Here is an 18,449-nt window from a genome sequence, read left to right on the forward strand (position 1 = left end):
CAAAAGACCCTTGAAAGGAAGAAGATTTGAGACGATTCCCGAGATTAAGGCAAATGCGACGAAGGAGCTGGAGGACATTACAAAGAAGCAGACCAGGACTGTTTCAACAAGTGGAAACACCGTCGGGATAAGTGTGCGTTGAGGAGGAGAGTACTTTGAAGGAGTCCCAGACCTGTAACTTCTAAATAAAGTACATTTTGTTTTATGACGTCAGTCCGCGTATTTTTTGAACAGCCCTCGTATATCCTATAAAACTAAGCAAAAGGTTATAGAAGAGGAAATCATGAATGGCATATTTTAACTCTTATTAATAAAATTATTAATAAACAAAGTAATCTAAGTAATAAAGGTATGAAACATTAGGTTATTAGTGTACATACATGTATATATATTTTAATCTTTTAAGATAAGAGAAGATTTTCGCAGTGCACTTTTCAATCTTGCCCTTTTGCTTTCGGATTCTCAACGTCCACTTGAAGCTGTGCCTTTCCTCAAACAATTATTGAAGGTAATTAACTTTAATATAAGTACCAGTTACTAATAAGTAATGTATAATGATATTAATTATGTAAATGCTAGAATTCAAGTATTTTTTAACTGTATTTATTTGAACAATTTGCTTTTGAAGAATATTCTAAAGCACCACTTTGTTCATCACAGATAAGTTTTTATATGGTTACCTTATAAATAAAACCAAGTGTTCTAAGTCTACTCATACAATTAAGGGTCATTTTATATCATTTATAATATCATCTAAGTAGGTTCTGTTATTAAATACCAAAGTACTACTTTCATGAATATCACATACAGTACTGTCCAAAAGTGTTATGAATATTTTGTCATTCTTTCCATTCTGTGAGACCAATTCTTCCATGTCATTACTGAATGTAAAATGAAAAATTGTTACCTGTTGACAAATGACTGAGCCAGGGAGAGAATACTTATTTCTTAGAATTCTCACATACTTGTTCCAAGGGTATGTCATAAGGGTTCTGCTTGAATGAACATACTGATCAAATTTAGGTACTGAAATGATCCATGTAGTGTTTTACCTCTATAGAAAGAAAGTAGCAAAGAGTTACAATATTGTACTGATATATATATGAGAAAGCAGTTTAATAGCTCTCCACAAATAAACCTTGATATAAACATTGCTTAACACTATATATTAAGTTTTGTTGTGATGCCATGTCCCAAAATGCATAGAAAATTCTCAGTAGAGCAGAGAGTTCACACAAAAACTTTGCATGCAGATTTGAAATACTCCCCAAACATCAAGTACACTCTAGATCATGAGACCAAGACAAGTAAGTTGAAAATAGAATAGGAAGAGACATAACACCTAAACTTAATGATACTGTTATTGAGTGTCTTCATTTATGCAGCCTTCAGAACAGAAGGAAGACTATCACTGATCTCAAGCATGAGATAAGCAACAATGTACCAAATGACAAAAATGTGTCCAGATCTCCAGTATCATGGAGACTCAAAGAGAATACAATATTTCATTGTTTAGCAGTTAAGAAACCTTTACTTCAATTTCCAGCTACTGTCACAAGACTGAAATTTGTTAAAAGGTACAGAAAGTAGATTGTTGATCATTGGAAATATTTAGTTCAAAGGGTAGGTTGTACATCCAGTAAAAGAAAGGTGAAAGATACTTCAATTTATAGCACTTACCATGAAGCATGGGGGAGGCAGTGTGATGCAAAATAGATGGAATAATGGGCCAATGCAGTTACCATCAGATACTGATCCCTCATGATATACCCAGTGGTTTGTGTATTACTGGTAAAGGATTCTACTACCAAGAAAATAATGACTCCAAAAGCTGATCCAACATATCTAGAAATTACTTAGCCAAGAAGGGAGCTGCTGGAGTCATTCGTATGATGCAATGGCCTCACAGATCACCAATCTCAACCCAGTTGAACAGATCTGAAATTTGATAAATCAAAAACTTGACAAATCAAAAGTTACTTATAAAGAAACTTTGAGACTGTATTAGAGACATTTGCAGTAAAATCCCAATGAACGCTTTCATTAAATATGTTGCAACAATGCCTGAAAGGTTGTCTGTAGTTATTAAAACAAAAAGGACACACAAAATATTAACTGTTTACTGAACTCGAGCACTCACACAGAGTTTCTGTTGTACTAAATATGAAGATTAATAACGTTTTGATGTGACATACCTTTCATTGTGTTTTGAAAGTAGCTTCAGATCTAATTCTTGACTTTGTCCTAACACTTGCACAATACAGTAGTGAATATAAATATGGAATAATATTACATTGATTTAAAAAGAATAAACCTAAACTAGAGTGGGTTTGAATAGTTGACAATTCTTCTTCAAGTTAATAAAAATTCATTACACCCTTTTTTGTTATCTTATCCAGTAACAGAGTCATCATAAGTAAGACTACATCATTTATTCAGAAGTGTACCATTTTAATGCACTGAGATTATTCAAACTTTATTACTGGGTTAGGTGTGTTAGAACTAGTTGTATATGTGGCGTTATGTAATTGTGACGATAATGGCACAGGTAGCTTTGTGATATAATTATTTCTCAAAATGTTCTCTAAGTGACACCTTCATATGAATATAACAAGTATTAATGTAAAAATGCATCAAAAATTTAGGTTTCAGTTTTACATAGACTATTTTTCCTGTCCTGTTTGTCATTAATTTGTGTTCAGATATGTTTGTGTATGTGTGTCAGCATATTTATATGGTAAAAGATAAATTATACCATCTTCATACAAGTTATGTAACACACATTTTAAAATTGAAATATGTACTTATTCTAGCACCATACTGACCATGTAAAAGGATTAATCCTACTAGGAGACATCTACATCAATCATATGAAAGATCTGGAAGCAGCAGAGAAAGTAAAGAATGTTTTGGGTTTTGTTTTTAATCATAAAAATGACAGCATAAATTGTTTTAAACAGAATGTTGTTAAACACTATGTCTGGTCTCAAATGGAGTCATATCTCCAACACGTGCACTCAGAAGTGATAAAAAAAAATTTATTTAAATATTTATGAAGATGTTTGAATATGAGATGACAAGTTATGAATGCAGTTAATATGTAGAAAAGTTCAATTATATTATAGGATATTTAAGTTTCTTGTTATTTGCACAATTTGTTGGCCCTTCTGTTTACAGAAGGAACACTATGAAGTAAAAATATTTACTTTTAACTTCTTCCACACATTTATTTCAGTTACCTTGAGAACATGTAAAGTATAATTTTATATCATGTCACTTTGTCTTCTCAAATACTAAGTAGGTAAACAAATATAAACAACTGCAAAATCAAAGAAACCCTACTTATACAACAACTAAAACCAAAATTAAAACAACATAAAGGAACACCTTTATATCTATACTAATTAATAACCTAACATCCAACTACAGTGCCCCCTATAATCCCGTACCCGTTTATACTCTCGTCCCTAAAACTTCTGCCTGGCAACAGTCAGTTGCAAACTCTCTCTTTGTTAACGTAAAAATGATCTAGGAAGGTTGAAATGTTCTCTGTTTATCAATAAAAGTGTTAATACCACACCAGCTGTTCTGAGATACATTTTCACTTTGGTCTGTTTATTGTATCACTGAAATAGATAAGACAGAGAAGTGTATTACTGACATATCAGTTACATGTTTTCTGTCACTTCAGGACATGGCTATCCTGTTAAAATATGGATAAGCTCAGTGCTGTTAACTCTTTCATGAAGGGCCCACTATGAAATACATGAGGTTATCTACATATTAACACAAACATTAAGTATTTGCACTATAACTTTTGATACAGCACATGTATCTTCACAGAATTTGGTAGACTTTTAGTAAAGGTTACAAGTTTCATTTTCACAGAAAATCAGATTTTTAATGAAATATTTCTACCAAAGATTTGTTTGTGAAAATATATTATCTTGCTACTGATCTCAGTGCAAGGTGATTCATGTTATGACCAAGAAAATCTCAAATATTATTTGTGTAATCTTTTAAAACCTCCTAAATACTTTTTAAACATTTGTTTTCAGTAAGACTTTATATTTTGTTATTTTCTATACCCTATGTGGGGTCTGTCACTTGACTAACTTCATAACCATCATAAACAAAAATTAGGAAATATAAATTATGTTTTTTACCTACTAGAATGACTGCATATCATAATACAAAAATACAAACATTTAGTTTAAGTAGCTTAAGTCTCGTAACACTGTATTTATTATATTGACCTACCAGTCATGCCTAGCTAACATTATATAACTTGCATTGATATGGTGCACATGCACTTGTGTTGCACATCCAATAATATAAAACTGCCCTTTAGTTTTCCTGTCTTGGCTGTGTTTTAGTGGACTTGTATTTTGTAATATACAGTCACATTTTAATTACTATACATCACATTTGTTTACAGATTATTATTATTTAGAAATAAATTATTAAAGTTATCTTTCTTAAAATATAGTTCAATAAATCAAGAAGTAAAACAAACAATTATCTCTTCATGCTATGACCTTTGAACTCAGTTACTGCTGGACATAAGTTGCTAAGCCTTTTTAAAATTTCACACATGGATACCAAACTTTTTTTTAGGTTTTATATACAGTGAATCACTAAAAAACATAAATAACTAATTTATACACTATAATTTATTACACTTAGTAACTTAGATGTAATTAGACTTAAAAGAATATGAAACTTTGAGCAGACAAAAGACACAACCTACCTCCTAGAAATCTTAGTTCGAAAGAATAAAAGAAACAGTGGCCTTCTAAAATATTAAAATGGCTGAAACACCACTAGGGGGGACATTGTAATCTGTCAACTGATTATTTGCATGTCGTATATTGAATTAAGTGAATATAAAAGATCAATTTCAAAAATTGAAAGTTTAACAGAGCCACTGTGTTTGATTCAGTACACAAGTCATATATCCGCAAAATTAAAAGATACAAGGTTCTTATTTTATATTCTAGATTGTTAAGATTAGTAATTAGGATTCCTAGTTTGTACAAAACTATAGACTTAGTATTTTGACATCACAAACATCTAATTTTAAACAGTGCTGCATTTGACATACTACGTAACTCACTAAAATCTATATTTAGATATGTTCTTTTAATATTTACTTTTTAAGCAATTAACTTCTACATAATATTACAGTTTGAATTATAATCTACAATATGATTCCAAACTTACTGACATTAATTCATGAAATAGTAGTTCAATACAATTTTGAATGCAAATCAACAAGTGTGATGGTATAGCCTTTAACCTGTGACTTGTCACGAAAGGGTTAATCACAAAACCTTGCAAAAAAATGTGTATATAATGTAATTTTGTCCCTAAAAAATTTATGAAATCTTATTTATAGAAGTATTTGATAGGCTATAGTGTATATTGCATAGTATTTTTCAGAAAAAGAGGCTAAAAATGCAAAATAAAATTACTTGTTTGAGGATATGATTTTATTTTCCTGAATTTGGTTTATGTGGATTAACTTTTATATTTGTATTATAAACTTTAAAAACGTATTCTATCAAATACTCAACTAAATAATTTCTTTTCTTCAGTTTTAGTATTTTTCCAGCTGGTTAATTTGAACTTAATATTTCAATGTATTACTAGTGTTATGTCAAGATTCTTCATATGGATCCTAACAATGTCCAGGCTAAGCACAACTTGTGTGTGGTGTATGTGGAACGTGGACAACTTGCTCTGGGTGAACAGTGTCTCCAGGAAGCTGCTAGTCTGGCTCCAAAAGAAGAATACATCCAGCGCCATCTACAAATTGTACGTGCACGACTACAAAAATCTCACACTGCAAATAAGGGCAGTGCCTCTGGAAGTAAAGTTGTAAAACCTAAAACAAAACATCAAAATACAGCAGTCCCAAGAAATCTCATTGGTACTGAAACATATCATGATGAAAATAATCATATCACGTCCGAGCTTTAAATTGTTCCTACACATTTCTATTGGTGCTGTAGTGTGACTGAGATGTAAATAATAAAATCAGTAATATATATCTATATATATATATAACATCGAAGAAAAGTTAGTTTTATGAATGAATCTTTCCTCTGTAAGAGTTATTTTATGTATATAGAATAATCAAGATATTAATGTAATATTAAAGTCCCATTATAATTTCACTTTCCCATCATATCAATTAAAAATGGGAACAGTATTCCAACAAGAAGTGTGTATATTTGTATGATGTTAAATATCTGAACATACACAGAAATTGTACTTGAACCAAAAGCAGAAAGATTTTTTTTTCTTATTTTTAAGATTTCACATATAGTTAAGTATTTAAATTCTGTACACAAAATTGAAAAAGTTACTTTAATTAAAAGTTGTATGCATCAAAATACAATAGAAAAAAGTTGATGTATGACAGGTTGTGTTGGATTAAGGGTTAGTGCTGTTGTTCCTACACCTTATGCTAACTGCTATGAAATTACTAAAATATACGACAGACATCAAAAGGTTTTTAAACCTGTAGGAATACGTTTGTGTTGAATGTAACATGCACATACATGTATAAGAAACTGTAATTCATAATAGGTAGAATAATACAAGCAAAAGGTGTGATTGTACTTTTTACCTTGATGTAGATACTTCTATGTGCTTCCTGACAACTAAATTTAGTGTCTTCTTAAAGTGATCTTCTGGGTTTTCCATAGGTAAATATGTTTGTTTCTTTTTAGACCATAGGCTGGCTGCTTCTCAGTGAAGGGCATATAGAACTTCTCAAGAATTTTAAATTTGATGATTACTTTTGGTCAAGTTAATTATATTATAGTTCTTGCAACTAGGGTACAGCAAGCTTATTACTTCAGAATACTGATGTATTACAGTAAGTCAGTAAACGTTGCAGTGTTCAGTTATGATTTTGAGAAATTCTGAGAAATGGAAATTATGAAAATGTGAAAGTAAAATTATGATCAGAATTTTATTTTTTCTAAATTTATAATGCAGTACTCACTGCAAATTTTGAAGAAATTTTAATCTGATTATCAGTGTGCCATCAGAAATTTGAGTAAATAATTTGTGAATAGTATATAGAACATTTCTGTTAGAACACTAGATTAAGTAGGAGTGGTTCTGAGATTTAAATTCACATCTTATTCCAAGTGTTAAACTGAGCTACAGCTTACAATATACGGTAATTGTGGGGTTTTGGTGAGCCCAGAATAGGCAGAAATGCAGTCCATAACAGAAGGTATGTGGTCAGTTAAAGAATGCATTAAGCCTCTGACAGGTTGTTTTTCAGTTTCATCTTGGGTGAAAAAAATCTTACTGCATATATATATATATATATATATATATATATATATACATACATAATAATACGTTGTGTTCTCATACATGAAATATACTGTGACATTTGTGTAATGTTTGTTCTCCATAAAACCATCTTTATTTGCTACAGATTTAGACATTTCTCTGTAGTACTTACAAAAAATTGTCTAGTCATCTATTATTTACTTTTTATTTTTTTGATTCACTTGAAAATCAACAGTCATTATTTATGGGGATTCAAAATATAGAATTCAACTGACTAATGCAGCCAGGTTTCTTGCTGGTTTAGAACAGTATATTTATGTCTAGTGTGATCTGTAAAAATATTCTTATTTCTCTTTATAATCATTGGTCCTATTTCTGTTTCTGCTTATAAAAAAATTATTCCCTTCACTGTTTATAGAAACAGAACAATAAATAATGGTCTTTTTCAACTTTTGTTTGTGAAACAAGATATTGGTTCCAACTTTATATGTAAAAATTAATCTGTATGGTTGAAATATTCTTCAAAGCTTGTACATCAGTACCAGACCCTGTAGTAAGTGTGCAAGTGCATGTATTTCATACATTAGTTTTGTCTTAACCCATTTCAACTTTTATTTTAGCTCTCTCACTTTTATATATAGATACTTCAAATCCCCTAATTATTCACAACTCACCACTCGTATTTGCAAGTATAATCATAAGCTTTTCAACCTTGAATGTACCTAGGAATTCTTTTTACTGCAATTAGTTAAAAGGCAGATCAATTATTACAGTGATAAAATTGTATCAAAAAATATTTAAATCAATTATAAAAGACATTTTACATCTGGAACAAGAGATTTGTAATATTTCAAATTCATGTAAGAATAATTTATTTCATGAAAAACATAAATTGTCTCTGGATTAATGTTATCAGTGCTCTTACCTTCTTTGTTGGGGAACTTGGAGAAACTGAAAATTAAACATGTATATTAATTTACATGTATGATTTATAATTCCTCTGTTTTTTAATTAATAACTTGTGAACAATTTAGATTTGTTGGTGTAAAGTATTTTTACAGTATGATTGATTCTGTATTTTGTAAACAAGTGTAATATTTCCATTTATGAAAGGTAATTTATGAATATTGTTTTTATCATGTTTCTGGAAGAAAAAAAGGTTTGAAATATTTATTACTTATTTACTTGTAACATACTGTGGAGTGGAGATTCTCATCTTGCTGTGGTAGTACAAAAAGAAAAGACGAAACATCACAGTTTTCATAATACAGGACTAAAAACCTCAGCAGACTACTCATTTGTTTATCAATTAAAGAAGTATAAAGTATTTATGGATAAAAGAACCATGTAGTTGAGCTTATGCATAGGTAGACCAACTGACTGAAAGCGTTATAACTGGAGAAAGTATTGATTGTAGTTATTAGTAGTGTGATAGTAGATATTCTGGAAAATATCAAGATCATAAACTATGTCAAATTACTAACAATTGGGCCTAATGAAACTGTAGAATGGACGGCAACTGCCTATTGTGGAGGACAAACGCTTCGAAAGTCTTCCGCCTTTCGGTTTCAAAAGACTTTCAAAAACGTCGTCCTCTACATTTGTCTCCACAACAGGCAGTTGCCGTCCATTCTACAAAGATATATCATGAATACTCTGCCTAAACAATCTATCAAAGAATTAGGCCTAATGCCATCACTTCACTACCACGTAATACAATTTAAAGATAAAGAAGAACCGCAGTGTTTTAATCAATGTTACACTATTATCATAATGAATTGTATTATACTTAATTAGTGACTAACTCTTTAGGTTAGTATTTGGTAAAAGTCAAAATTCATTTATTGCAAATCACTCCTAGTAAGCGAGTACCAATGAACCAATTTGTTAACTAGCTGAGTGAATATTGATAGCTTTAGACATTATGTATGCTAAGTGGAATAATAATGTGGATTTAATTTGCAAAAATACTTCTGGTAAGAAAAGATAATGCATATGACTTGTAGACATCAGATCTGTATGTTGTGAAAATGAGAATTCGAGACTTTATATCTAGATTTATATCAATGTGGTGTTTTGAAACACAAGGTAACTAACTTATTTGGATTGTTCATTTTACACAATGTTCAAAATAGTGAAAGAAAACCAATATAGAGTTTATCTTTACATTTATTACTTGTTAAAGTACTTTGCGCCAAATTAACATTTTAAGACAACTTCTAGTCTAAAAAGATAATTTTTAAACCATTACGACCTATTTGACATATATTAATAAAAATATTCTTCCATGCATTCAAAAGTTGTGTTTGCAACCTTTGTTTTGTAAAGTAAGGATTTCTTTAAAACGTTTTTTGATTATATTTCAGAAGATCACAGTTTTATCAAAGGTTACTTTTAAAACTGACTTGTTAAACCTTAAACTTTCAATCAGTCATGATTACAAATTCGCGGTCAGAAATTTTTGTACAGAGCCAAACATTCCTGCAGTCTCGAAATATTTGAAACTGGCGTTGTTCAAGTAATAATGTTAACCACGTTCTATATTAAAAATATATATAGAATATTATGCTTAATTTTGTAAGACAGTAAAAAATCAATTACTCCTTAGATTTGTGTGAAGTTTGTGTAACTGATATTTTGTAATTTTAACAAATAACTTATTTATAACAAAGGTTTTAAAAACAGTTTTATTTCATATTATTACGGTAATATTTTCAAGTCAGAATTAATAATTCTGGTTGTGAATTTGTATAGTATATTCGATTTGGTATGCCCATCTTATATGAAACAGGAAGATGCCGTTTGTCAATGTAACTTGGACCAGGTCTGTGTCCTTTGAATTGAATATAAATTACATATAATCTGAAAACTTGTGTAAATATGTTGGTCAGTCGGTTTTGCATTTTTCAAACTTTGTATGTTTTTTGTGCCAAATGGGTAAATAAAAGCTATTTTTTAATATCTGAAGTTTGGATGATCTTCTCACTTTTGGTTTGTTTTCTTAATAAGCCCACTTTTAAGTCGGGCGGAATCACTTTAATAAGGTCACCTGATACACACACAGGGTCTTGTAAAACTTGTCCAGTAGCAAGATAGGTCAAATGGCTTTATTATCGTTCTATTGGCTTCTATTAATAAATTTCCCCGTGGCAAACAAAGCTTAAGGCTAATCGGTGTAAGTAATTTAATCAATATATATTTTGTTACTTGTTGAATTATAATAGGCATGATATGTGAAGTTGCACGTTTGATAATTCTGCTTTAGTGTATAGTAATTCATTAAGCGGGCCTAATTTTGTCGAGTGTTTTTGCAGTGAGGATATTCAACTGATAACTTAAAATAGGGAAGCACCGGCAGAGTTAAGATTATGTGAACCCCCCTCTAGCCCCTACCTAAATACGCCACTGCAGAGTAGTTAATAGATAAACTCTGTGACTTATCTCTCACTCATAGTTAAAACTAATTGTTATTAACTGTAAATTTATATTGAAGATTGTAAGCAACTTTTCTGGTAAAATTATATAATTTACAACTTCCTTGCGTTATTCTGAAAGCTTTCAAAAATTACTGTTTCAACGCTAGTCATGAACGTTTCATAGAACTATATGCTGTTTTACAGGAGATAACCTTTAAATGTAACAGTAATTTAGATGCCTTTCGTATAAGCAAGACAATAAATAAATGTGTTCGTAATACTTGAAATTATAAGCAGAATAACGTTAAAGAGTATCAAAATTATCCACTTAACTTTCTACGGTTTTTAGCAACAGATTTTTAATTAAAAGAAAAATAGGACACGTATATTAAGATATTAAACGCAACAAATTTCGGCTGTGGATTGTATGCTTATTCATTGTTTAGCTTACACTGGCTTTAATTAAACTGAATATTAATTTTATTTTCTGCTAAAAACTGGGAATTTGAAAACATAATAAAATATGTAAAATATAATTTATCTAAATCGAAATAAAGCAATCTCATGTTTCTTACAACTTATTGATTCTTTAGATTTTGGTCCATGTGTAGATGGACATCAACAATTATCATGTATTCGTCGTATTCTCAAGAGGTTTCGAAGGTGCTTACTTAATGTACATTAAGGTTTCAACAGTTTATTTACTCACATTGTGCGCTTTTGCTGTTAGTTGACTGTTTACCATATTTGTTATGGGTCAGTATGCCGAAGTGAGCATAAGAGAATCCTTGGCTTGCATCCCTGGCCTGCCATGGCCAGGTGGGTTAAAGCGTGTGACTCGTAACCTGAGGGTCCCGGGTTTGAATCCCCATTGCACCAAATATGCTCGTCTTTCAGTCGTGGGAGCGTTATAACGTGAAGGTCAATCCCACTATTCGTTGGTAAAAGAGTAGCCCAAAAGTTGGCGGTGGGCGGTGATGACCTTCTCCCAAGTCTTACAATGCTAAGTTAGGGACGGCTAGCGCTGATAGCACTTGTGTAGCTTTGCGCGAAATTCAAAACAAACAGAAAAGAATATTAATTTTGGTTTTATAAACTATACTTCAAATTACCATATTTTTATGTAAATCGTCATAATACTGAACTCGGCAAACGTTCTTTTTTTGTGACGAATCAGTTAACAATAGTAAACGTACTTCCGCGGGATCTCGAAGTGTTATTTTTCAAGGGTAAATTAAACCAAAATTAAAAATAAATATTTTTATTTCTTACTTTTGAAGTTTATACGTCATGCTGTTTTGCAACCTTCAGAGTGCATAATTCTTCTCGTGATTCATGGCATGCGCACGTTTTACTCACGTCACTAGAGTACGAATTGCAAGTTTAAGCTTTCCTTATGTGACGTAATTGTAGTGTTTGCTGACTGTTTAACAGGCAACACGCTACTGTACAATTGTGCAAGAGGTTAAAATAGGTTATCCTTCCAGGCAGTCTTCTGCCCATTTTCGAGAAAATAAAGTAATCAAAATATAGCATATTCTGATCAGTTAGTATATTAAGAGTATAGAATAAAATATTAAAGATCTGCATCCCCACGTGTTACGTATTATAATTTATCTCGGACGAGCCTCTGATTTATTATGTTACATACACTGCGTATTAAGATTTTAAATAACCAGAAATTTTACTTTGAATTAAGATGTTAATTATATGTCGATATGTGTCAATCAAACTTATGATACTTTCCAATAAGATTGATACATACACTTTTTTTTTAACACGGCACCACATGGTCAGGTGGCTAAGGCACTCAACTCGTCATCCGAGGGTCGCAGGTTCGAATCACAATCACGTCAAACATGCTCGCCCTATCATTCGTGGGGTTGTTAATAATGTGGCTGTCAATCCCCCTATTCGTTGGTAAAAGAGTAGCCCAAAAGTTGGCTGTGGGTAGTGATGACTAGCTGCCTTCCCTCTAGACTTACAATGTTAAATTCGGAACGGCTAGTGCAGATAACCCTCGTGTAGCTTTGCGCGAAATTCAAAAAACTTTTTAACATAAATATATTTTAATATACAACCAACACTACAATTTATAATAACGTTTATTACAAATAATTACTTGCATACAAAAATTTTGATAATTCACAAACAATATTCAGTCAGTCTTTCCTCTGGTCTGGAACTGAATATGTTGTCAATGATCCAGGTCTACGATGAGCAAATTAATTTTACGTTGATACACTGTACACTTTGTTCTCTTGACTTCAAATAGATCAAGAAGACTGAAACAGGCTTATATTATGAATTTTAGTAGATTCTATTTTCTAACATCCCTTTATAGACAGACACGGAATTACCCTGGAATTTAATGGGTGTTGTATCGTATTTTGTCGACGTTGTACTTCGAAGAATACTTGCTGACTAGGTACCTGGCATGGCTTGGTGGTTAAAACAATCGACTCACAATTCGGACTTGTATACTTGATTCTTGCAACTATACATGATCAGTTTTTTAGCCGTGAGGACGTTCTAATGTTTTGCTCAAACCCACTTTCCTTAGTAAAATAGTATCCCAAGAGTTGGCGGTGAACAGTGTTGTCTGACTGTTTTCCCTCTACTCTATCACTAAATTAGGTACGGTTAACGCAGATAGTCCTCGAGTAGCATTGTGTGAAATTCCAAAATCAAACAAACAATTCACAGCTAATTTTTAAAAAAAACAAACAAACAAACAATTGCTGTAGTCTACTCAAAATATCCTTGATGACGAGAAACCCACTTGAAATAAAAAGGTATCTCAGAATGGCTGCTATGGGGATCAACATTAGAAAGGACAAAACGTTGTTCTCTGCTTTATCAGTAAAAGTGTTAATATCCATACCAGCTGTTCTGAGATACTCAAAATATCATAATGTAAAAGTAGAGTTAAAATTGCAGTAAAAATAGCTTGGTATATTTCATCCAAACCTTTTGTAGAATATCAAATAAGGTACACATCTGAAGGTCGTAGGTGTATTGAAAAGTTGATTTGTTTCTTCTATATTTAAAATAAACTAAAAAAACACCATAATTCTAGTATAAGCGATGTTGTCATTTATCCCTTAAAGGTAGCTTTCATACGAATATCCGGTGTGAAACAGGAATTACCAGTCACTGATACAGAAATATTAAATGACTATAACGTGTAAATATTCAATTCTTTTCACACTATATAGTCGGTGTCTTTAGGAAGCCAGTCCACATATTATTTATCAAGTGAAGAAGAAATAAATATCAGGACACATAATATTAAATTTTATTACACATATTCGTCAAATAATTACTTTAAAAGACACTGTACATGTTTTATTTTAAAAAGGCTGATTTTCTCCTGGTAAAATATAATCTGATGAGAACAGCGAGTCCTTCTAAACAAAGTGGAACTTGTTACGACTAAACGTTAAAACGTTTCTTCGTGGTTGTGTAACTTGTGAAAAGGCGGCTTAGTTGAGAAATATTAGATGAGAAAGGTTTTAGAAAACAAACAAACATCATTTTGTGTAACGACGTTGAATATGTACTACAATCACCATTATATCCCCACATATACCCTTCCTATTACAGTCACCCTTTACACTTCCTATCACCATCACAACCATACATTTACACTACCTATTACCATCACAACCACATATTTACACTACCTATCACCATCACAACCACATATTTACTCTTACTATTAACATCTCAACCATATATGTACACTTACTATAACAATAACAACCATACATGTACATTTGTTATCAGCATCACAACCATACATGTGCACTTACAATTACAATTACGCTTTATTAATGTCATTTTCACAACACCTACCTTTAGTGGAGTGTGTCGTAACTGAGAAATTAGTACATTTCAACTTTCCATAACTAAAAAAATAATTGTGTTCTATTTAGGTAATGTTTTTCACAACTCCTTCCAGAAAAGACCTTAATGACTCACCTACTTTTAACGAAATTTTGAATTTTTCAATATATAAAAAGGTGCTAATGTACAGTATCTAATAATTAATAAAAAATCAACATTTAAGCTCAAAAGTATGAAAAAATAGTAAAAAAAACACACCAATGTACAGTGCTATACAAGAAACAGTAAAACATTTTAACACATGTAATAAATCAACTGAATAAATAAAACTTTATACTTCATCTATTGGATAACACAAATATTCCATCTGAAGAAAATTAAAATAATTTATATAAGAGCACAACATTACATTTGAGAAGAATACAGTTAAAAAAAAAAAAGTAAATGTATGTCTTTGTACCGAATATCGTAAATACCTGATATACTTTACAGTAGTAGCAGTTAGGGCGGGAACCGGGCAACATGCCACTAGGGTGGCGCTACACGCGTTTGAATATCTGACAGTTAAGAATGAAACAATGATGCCACCAACGAGAGCAATTGCTAGTGGCACATTGTTAGCTGCCATGACAGACGGTCATGACGATATAGTTCCAGTAAGTGAAACCAGAGGGTGTGTTGCTTTGAGCACACGAAGTCAATCAACGTGTCTAAACATGACTACCTTTAGCATAATTGGTTTGCAACACTAATTCAGGAGTCCTCTACTTAGTTAAATCTCCTGACTATTTATATATATATAAAGATAATCCTGCAATAATTTAAAATTTACTGTTTCACTAGTTTGACGTCATGTTAGCTATACGACTTGACAAAATATTTAATTTTACACGTTACTTTGCAATGTTAGATAAATACATGGGTTTTACAAAAAAATATATGGTGTTGCTATACATCCATATATGATTACGTTATCAATGTCCAGATTCAATCAAAAACTATTATTTTAATGGCAATCTTATTTATCGGTAGAGTTTTAACAAATCTGCTGTTATCCATTATTTGAATGAGATAACAACTTACGTTCTCTGAATTTCTATTTTATATTAATCTGTATATCATGTATTTTACAAATGTTCGCAACGTCACTGAGGGTTGTAAATACATTGCAATCTACATTTGTTTGTGTGCATTTGACAAAGATGTTCTGTACTTCCATAGGACAGTAGACAGTATCTAGACGTTCTCTTCATCCTGGGTCATCAATACTATGAATATATTTCATTTTGACTCATTGTGACATGTTTAGCGTTGTTGACAACAATAATAAGCATAATAAAAACAATACTTTCGGCAAATACACACAGACTAATGCAATAAACTTAGTTTATAAGCGTAAAAAAACATTTTACAACAATCAACTTAGAACAATTTATCAATACGTATGAGATTTTATAATATAACAGTTTATAACAAATAATCTAGTTTTATTTGAATTATCTCGCGTTATATTTTAAAAACTAAAATATGTTTTGAAACAGTGTTTACTAACACTTAAAAATCGGTGCATTTAATTTACGTGGCCACGTTTTTTTTAGTTCTTCCATACCTGGATAGTGTTACTATCACAGCCAAATAATTGTTCAAAAGTTCCTGTTACACCTAATATTTTTATAAATATTTAACGATCATAACAAAGGTGATCACCACTATTATAGAATAATGACACTCACCATTTTTTCAAAAGAATTTGAGGACAAAACTTTTTTGTACAGTACAGATGCAGCTTACTTACATCATAAACGTGTTGAAGCCCACAATGTCAAATAGAAAATACAAAGCTCTTCACATAAGAAAGGCAGACGAAGAATAAGATATACAAAGAATAGAAAAGTCATTGACCAACACGTGACTATTGAGTAAAGGTCACGTCTGAGTTGGCCAAGTTCATTTCGCATAAAATGAAAGTACATTATTACTATCTCAGTATTTACTTTGCATTTAGTATTGAAAATAAAAGATTAAAACTCTACATTATCACATATTTTCTGTATAAATTTTGTATTGACTATACTTTAATTAGAGATTTCATATGTCACTGCATTTAATATTCAGCAAATAATTAACATGCAAATTTTATGAGATTTTTATTACACTATACAACGTGCATACGATATGTGCATACACTCGAATGATAATAAGGTTTCTGTTTATGGTTAGTGTTAATACAATCGGTAACGAGCTCAGACATATCCTAATTATTTTACATTTGTCTACAACAAAGAGTCTAAAGTTCAGTCAAATATCGGTCACTTGTCTGTACTTTTCACCACTGAATGATAAAATTCTACAACAAGGCGAAAATAATAATGCCCTAGCTTTCAAATGCAAGTATACCATTACTTGTATTTCTTTGCTTATAAATCTAATTTCTGTGTTTTTTTGACATAGTAATGTTTGTCTTCAATAATATTTATCATAATAATAAATAATGTTGCTGTAACTTATTAGTTACGTATGATTTGATATTTTAGTCTGGTATAAAGAAAAGAAATGCTGTGAACATTATTGAAATGGTAAAAAAAATTCCAGCAGTGAACAAGAACCAGTAATACAGACTAAACGACAGTTAGGTTCCCATACTATTATACAAGAACTGGTAATACAGGCACAATGATTGTTAGGTTCCTCTACTATTATACAAAACCAGTAATACAGACACAATGATTGTTAGGTTCCTCCACTTTTATACAAGAACCAGTAATACAGGCACAATGATTATTAGGTTTCTCTACTATTATACAAGCTGAAGAATCACCTGAATTATCACATACCTGTCCTATTAGAAACGATCATTACATCATATAGTCTCAAGATGTCTGGTATGGGTATTAGCACTTTAATTAAACTAAAGTACAGAACGTTTTAACCTTCTTAGATCATCAACGGATCATTACATCACTCTATCAACTTATGAAAAGAATTTAAGTATTCATACTCGACAGTTCAAGGACTTTGGAAAACTGTATTCAGCCAAGGATAGTATAATGTATAATGTTTTCTTCAATGATAAAATTTAAACAGTGGATCTCAAAACATTAGTGTAGTTATATAGAGAAATATTGTACTAGAGTTTTTAAACAAGAATCATGTAATTTGAGTATGATGTGTTAATAAAATCTCCTCTATTTCGTTTACGTATCGATATTTCATAATGATGGTATTACTTTCTGTTTTTGACCCTGAACTCACATATATGTCGTAACTTTACAAATATGAGACACAAAAATCCAAACATAGTCTAACTTCTTAAAGGCGTAAGTATTTAGGCATGTAAAGAAATAACAGTATTGGCCATCTTATAATTTGGGCAATGTTCTTCAATTTTATCCGAAGGGTAACTTCCTCTGACCAGCTTACTCTATAATAAGTTCTGATGTTTACTATAACAGAAACTGAAATATGTATACATTACCAAGATTGAATTAACTTTCATATAAGTATGGTACAATTAAGGTGATTTATAATTCTTGTTATATTTTCTACTCAATTAACCTCTTTTTACTGAACTTTGTTTGTTAGTTACCTGTTCCTCATTAACTGTTTTTGAAGGAAAGTTCTGTTGTATATTATTTAATTAAACCAATAATTGTAAAGACGTGGAACTGATTGTGGCTCTCGTACAATATGAAGGACAGATAATGTGTCAAATACTTTGTTACATCACTCTATCATTGGAACAAAAAGTATTAAGAATATTAAAGTGAACGTTTTTTAATAAAATGATGTACTGATGTATGATTGAAAATAAACGACAGATCTATCCTTCACATGAAATCAGTCTATAAAGAGCGTTTCTATGAGATT

The 18,449-nt window shown here is 31.0% G+C and overlaps 1 protein-coding gene across 8 annotated transcripts in view; it reads left to right on the forward strand.

The window, feature by feature from the left end:
* LOC143244926 (protein O-mannosyl-transferase Tmtc3-like) overlaps window positions 1–10,284 on the forward strand; it is a 110,296-nt gene extending 100,012 nt beyond the window's left edge. For all 8 annotated transcript variants that reach the window (XM_076490517.1, XM_076490526.1, XM_076490549.1 and 5 more), the window contains 3 exons: window positions 407–508; window positions 2,814–2,897; window positions 5,653–10,284. In XM_076490517.1, coding sequence (XP_076346632.1) covers window positions 407–508; window positions 2,814–2,897; window positions 5,653–5,982 — 516 coding nt within the window. In that variant the 3' untranslated portion in view covers window positions 5,983–10,284. The remainder of the gene's footprint in view (window positions 1–406; window positions 509–2,813; window positions 2,898–5,652) is intronic.
* The last annotated feature ends 8,165 nt before the right edge of the window (window positions 10,285–18,449 follow it).

The sequence above is a fragment of the Tachypleus tridentatus genome, chromosome 1, assembly GCF_004210375.1.
Source record: "Tachypleus tridentatus isolate NWPU-2018 chromosome 1, ASM421037v1, whole genome shotgun sequence".
In the NCBI taxonomy this organism is placed as follows: domain Eukaryota; kingdom Metazoa; phylum Arthropoda; class Merostomata; order Xiphosura; family Limulidae; genus Tachypleus; species Tachypleus tridentatus.